This window comes from Hylobates moloch, unplaced genomic scaffold (assembly GCF_009828535.3).
Source record: "Hylobates moloch isolate HMO894 unplaced genomic scaffold, HMol_V3 SCAFFOLD_19, whole genome shotgun sequence".
In the NCBI taxonomy this organism is placed as follows: Eukaryota; Metazoa; Chordata; class Mammalia; order Primates; family Hylobatidae; genus Hylobates; species Hylobates moloch.
The window spans coordinates 5,770,345-5,775,779 of NW_026652294.1; the positions used below are offsets into that span (position 1 = coordinate 5,770,345).

A 5,435-nucleotide genomic window follows, 5' to 3' on the forward strand; every position below is an offset into this window, starting at 1 on the left:
AAAAAAAAAAAAAAAAAAAAATTAGCTGTGCGTGGTGGCATGCACCTGTAGTCCCAGCTACTCTGGAGGCTGAGGCAGGAGAATTGCCTGAACCTGGGAAGCAGAGGTTGCAGTGAAGCAAGATCGTGCCACCACACTCCAGCCTGGCAACAGAGCAAGACTCTGTCTCCAAAAAAAAAAAAAAGAAGTGTAATATTGATCTCTCCCTCTCTATCCTACTACATACAGTCCCATTTCCTTTTATTTTTTGAAACGGAATTTCACTCTTGTTGCCCAGGCTAGAGTGCAATGGTGCCATCTCGGCTCACCGCAACCTCCACATCCTGGGTTCAAGTGATTCTCCTGCCTCAGCCTCCCGAGTACCTGGGATTACAGGCACGTGCCACCACACCTGGCTAATTTTTTCTATTTTCAGTAGAGACGGTGTTTCTCCATGTTTGTCAGGCTGGTCTCGAACTCCCGACCTCAGGTGATCCACCCACCTTGGCCTCTCAAAGTGCTGGGATTATAGGCGTGAGCCACCACACCCAGCTCCATTTTTATAATTGCAGTAAAACATACATAGCATCAATATTTCCACTTTAACTATTTTTAAACGTAGAGCTCCGTGGCACTAAGTACATTCACACCGTTAGGCAACCTTCACCACCATCCATCTCCAGAACTCTTTCATCTTCCCAAAAAGACACTCTAAACCATTAACTACAGCCGCCCATTCTTCCCTCCCCCTCGCCCTGCTAACCTCGAATCTACTTTTTGTCCAAGTGAATTTGCCTATTCTAGGTACCTCATAGAAGTGGATTCGGCCGGGCGTGGTGGCTCACGCTTGTAATCCCAGCACTTTGGGAGGCCGAGGCGGGCGGATCACGAGGTCAGGAGATCGAGACCACGGTGAAACCCCGTCTCTACTAAAAATACAAAAAATTAGCCGGGCGTGGTGGCGGGCGCCTGTAGTCCCAGCTACTCGGAGAGGCTGAGGCAGGAGAATGGCGTGAACCCGGGAGGCGGAGCTTGCAGTGAGCCGAGATTGCGCCACTGCACTCCAGCCTGGGCGACAGAGCGAGACTCCGTCTCAAAAAAAAAAAAAAAAAAGAAGTGGATTCAAATGACATTTGTCCTTTTGTGTCTGGCTTATTTCACTCAGTATAATGTCTTCAAGTTTCATCCATGTTGTAGAAGATTTTTGAAATTAATTTTAAAATAATTAACATTTAAAACCTATTAAGACCTATTAAAAGTAGTACAGGCTAAGCAGGGTGGCTCACGTCTGTAATCCCAGCACTTTGGGAGGCCAAGGCGGGTGGATGGCTTGAGCCCAGGGGTTCAAGACCAGCCCAGGCAACATGGCGAAACCTCATCTCTACAAAAAATTATCCCGGTGTGGTAGCGCATGCTTGTAGTCCCAGCTACTTGGGACGCTGAGGCAGGGATATTGCTTGAGCCCAGCAGTTGGAGGCCAGCCCGGGCAACATAGTGAGACCCCCATCTCTAAAAAAATAAAAACAACAAATAAATGTACAACTAAACATAAAAAGTGATACACAATATGTTTCTTAAAAACAATGAAAATATCTTTTAATAAGCTATGAATAGAAGAGACATTTATTTGGTAGGAGATATTTACCAGAATTCTGCAGTAATAATCACTTTTTTTTTTTTTTTTTTTTGAGACAGGGTCTCCCTCTGTCACCCAGGCTGGAGTGCAGTGGTGGGATCTCAGCTTACTGCATCCTCAACCTCCGAGGCTTAAGCAATCCTCTCACCAGCCTCCTAAGTAGCTGGGACCACAGGCAAGTGCCACCATGACTAGCTAGTTTTTATAATTTTTGTAGAAATGAGGTCTTGCTGTGTTGCTCAGGCTGATCTCGAACTCCTGGGCTCAAACAATCCCACCTCAGCCTCCCAAAGTTGTGGGATTACAGGCATGAGCCACTGCACCTGGCCCATAGTATTTCTAAAGATTATAAAAACTCATATTCATACCCCCGCAGCATAATACTTTTTTTTTTTTTTTTGAGTGGGAGTCTTGTTCTGTCATCCAGGCTGGAATGCAGTGGTGCCATCTCAGCTCACTGCAACCTCCACCTCCTGGATTCAAGCGATTCTCCTGCCTCCCTCCCCAGTAGCTGGGACTATAGGCTCCCGCCACCACACCCAGCTAATTTTTGTATTTTTAGTAGAGACAGAGTTTTGCCATGTTGGCCAGGATGGTCTCGATCTTCTGACCTCGTGATCTGCCCACCTTGGCGTCCTAAAGTGCTGGGATTACAGGCGTGAGACACAGCACCTGGCCCACAGTATTTCTATAAGATTTCTAAAGATTCTAATATAAAAACGTATATTAATAGCCCCCCCAACATAATACCATTTTTATTATCTGTGTCTCCCTCCACCTGTCACCCGTCCCTTGTGGAGACCCCTTGGGCCTTCCCCATCCCAGTCTCTGTTCTGTAGGCATCACCCTGCATGTGGCTGTCTCCTCACCCAGCCCCCACTCCTTGTAGACTTGAATTGGGGCAAATCTAGATCCTTTGGGACCTCAGCCCCAGCACAGAGCCTGACCCTGATGGGGAGTCCTTGCCCAGAAGTCCATGCAGGACACTGCCACCTCACCCCGCCTCCATGGCTGGGCTCCTGGTGTGGGTCAAGTCGGCTGCCACTGCTGGAGCTCTCACCACAGCCACCCCAGCATCCTCTGGGTGGGTGGGAGTCTGAAGGCCCTCACCAATCAGGGCCCCTCGGATTGCAGAAGGGGAAACTCAGGCCCGGTGTGGTGGCTCACGCCTGTAATCCCAGCACTTTCGGAGAAGGCTGAGGTGGGCGGATCACCTGAGGTCTGGAGTTCGAGACCAGCGAGGTCTGGAGTTCGAGACCAGCCTGGCCAACATGGTGAAACCCTGTCTCTACTTAAAAAAATACACAAAATTAGCCAGGTGTGGTGGCAGGCGCCTATAATCCCAGCTACTCCGGAAGCTGAGGCAGGAGAATCTCTTGAACCTGGGAGATGGAGTTTGCAATGAGCCGAGATCTTGCCATTGCACTCCAGACTGGGCGACAAGAGTGAAACTCCGTGAAATTTTGTTTGAAGAAGAAAAAAAGGGAAACTCAGGCCCCAGAGGTGCATGTGTCAGCTCGATCAGCTTCGAGGATGGGACAGGGGAGAGCTAGAGGCCATCCAGCTTGGGCCTTAGAATCCGTGCCCATGAGCTGAGTGACTTGGACAGGTCGCCTCACCTCTCTGGGCTCTATCCCCATCTGCACAAAGGGGATCACAGCAGGACCTGCCTATGGGGCCACCGAGAGGGAGGTTCTGCCCCTGAAATGATTATCGCCTGTGGAGTATAACGTGCACCAGTGATGAACAGGCTGTTGTGTCCCAAATGGTCATAAATGGACCCAGATACTTGGTGCTTTGTGCTGGGACCTTCCACCACACGCAGAGTGGTGGCAAGGGCTGAGGTCACACAGGGAGTTGTGGCCTCCCAAGAGCCTCTCCTGGGCTTTTTCTTTGGAGGCACTTGCACCCTGGATAAGCTTGGGTCTTCTAGGGGCTGGTTTCAGGAGGCAATGCTGGCTGAGGTCTAGTGACCCAGGGACTCCAGGAAAGGCCCCTCACACCTCAGCTGGAGCTCCAGGGAGTGGCCCCTGCCCAGTGAGGGTGGGAGTGGACAGGTGACATAGGCCAAGGGGAAAAGAGGAGGGGGAGGACGAGAGGGGAGGAGGAGGAGTGGAGGAGGAGGAGTGGGAAGGAGGGAGAGGCCTGGGCACCCTTCAGGGATAGCGGCCACCACTCCTGTGGATGTCCTGCCCCTGCCTCCAGTCCTACCCTACCCCAAGGACTAGGGGGAGGTGAGGGAGACATTCACCTTGGTGCCAAATGTTAAGTGGGGGAAGAAATCTCAGGAATCAAGATAAATATTTTAATATGACATTAAGCAATAAAAAGTAATTCAAACAAAGATGGACAAAATCTTAACACTTTAGTTAAAATCAGTGTGTCTGTGGCTCCCCTCCAGGGGTTAACCTTCCTCCTCACCCCTCTGGCTTGTCTCCCCTTGGTCATCCTTTCCTGCCTCTGCCACCTAGACCCCCACATCCCCTGGAATCTCTCACCCCTTACCTGCCCCACCGGCTCCTCAGGCTGGACCGGCTGCTTCCTCCAGGGGCTCCAGGGCCCAGGGCCCTGCTCTGCGGTGCAGCTGTTGGGCGCAGCAGGCCATGGGTTACCACGGCCAGACCCAGCAGCAGCAGGGGCCAGCGCTGCCTGAGGTTGGGGCCTGGCTCACCAGGGCCCTCAAGGCCCCCCTGGCCTGTCCCTGGCCTCATCGGCCCTCAGGGTCGGAGGCCCTTGTGGCCTGACTTGCAGCGTGGGCTCCCTAGAGAGTGGTGCCCTGGTCCCTCTCGCTAGCAGCAGCTGTCCCAGTGCACCCCAGTCCCTGTGGCCCCATCCTCATCCTCTGGTCCCTGCCCCCAGCCAGGCCCCTTCCAGAGTCCATGACCGTTACCCCTGGGGTTCTATCCCAGAGGCACATCTGCCAACTGCTCTGCTGTGGTCAGGATCCAGGGCTCAACTGCCTCCCACACCTGTCAGCTTGGCCTTGCCCCTGGGGCCCTGGGTGCTTTGTTTGGGGACCTCCCACCACAGGCAGAGGGTCGGCAAGGGCTGAGGTCACACAGGGAGGTCGGCTGCACTGTGGCCCCCCAAGACCCTCCCTTGGGGCTTTCCTTTGGAGGCACTTGCACCCTGGACGGGCTTGAGTCCCCTCGGGGCTGGTCCCAGGAGGTGATGCACCTGACTTCCCTCCTTCCCCACTTCCCCCAGGGCGTCCTGGGTCTGTGGAGCATCTCACTGGGGTCCGGAGAGCTGCCCAGCAGGAGTTCCCCAGGGCTTGAGCTCAGGGGGCTGGGCTGAGGCTCCTCCAACCAGCCCTGGAGGGAGGTGTGGTTAGAGAGGAGGAAACAGGTTTGGGTTTAGCCAGAAGCCACTCAACGGTTCAAGTCCAGGAATCGTGAGATAAGAATGAAAATGTTGTTTAATGCACCATGTTCAGCACCTCACGGACCTCATATCGCAGTCACACATACACACCAACCACCCCAGCTTCCTGAAAGTATAATTGACAAAACTGTACGTATTTACCACCTACAATGCGATGCTTTGCCACATTGCAAAATGATTAAATCAAGCTGACACACACGTCCGTCACCTCCCATACTTACGCTTTTGTAGTGAGAACATGGAGGATCTAATCTTAGCAATTTTCCAGTATACATTTATTAAGTGTAGACTCCATGTTGTACGATACATCCCCAGAGTTCATACTTATAGATTTCACTCAGAGGCCAGTAGCTTCCTCCCGAGCAGTGAGTGCATCTTGTCATGGCTTCTGACAGGCCCCGGGTCCTCTCCCAGCCCAGCATCTCCGACCTCTCCC

At 52.6% G+C, this 5,435-nt stretch overlaps 1 protein-coding gene across 2 annotated transcripts in view; it reads right to left on the minus strand.

Annotated features, from left to right (window-relative positions):
- Positions 1-4,848, minus strand: part of IGLL1 (immunoglobulin lambda like polypeptide 1) — a 7,940-nt gene extending 3,092 nt beyond the window's left edge. For both annotated transcript variants that reach the window (XM_032139450.1, XM_032139449.2), the window contains exon 1: positions 4,121-4,848. In XM_032139450.1, coding sequence (XP_031995341.1) covers positions 4,121-4,326 — 206 coding nt within the window. In that variant the 5' untranslated portion in view covers positions 4,327-4,848. The remainder of the gene's footprint in view (positions 1-4,120) is intronic.
- Between the last annotated feature and the right edge of the window lie 587 nt (positions 4,849-5,435).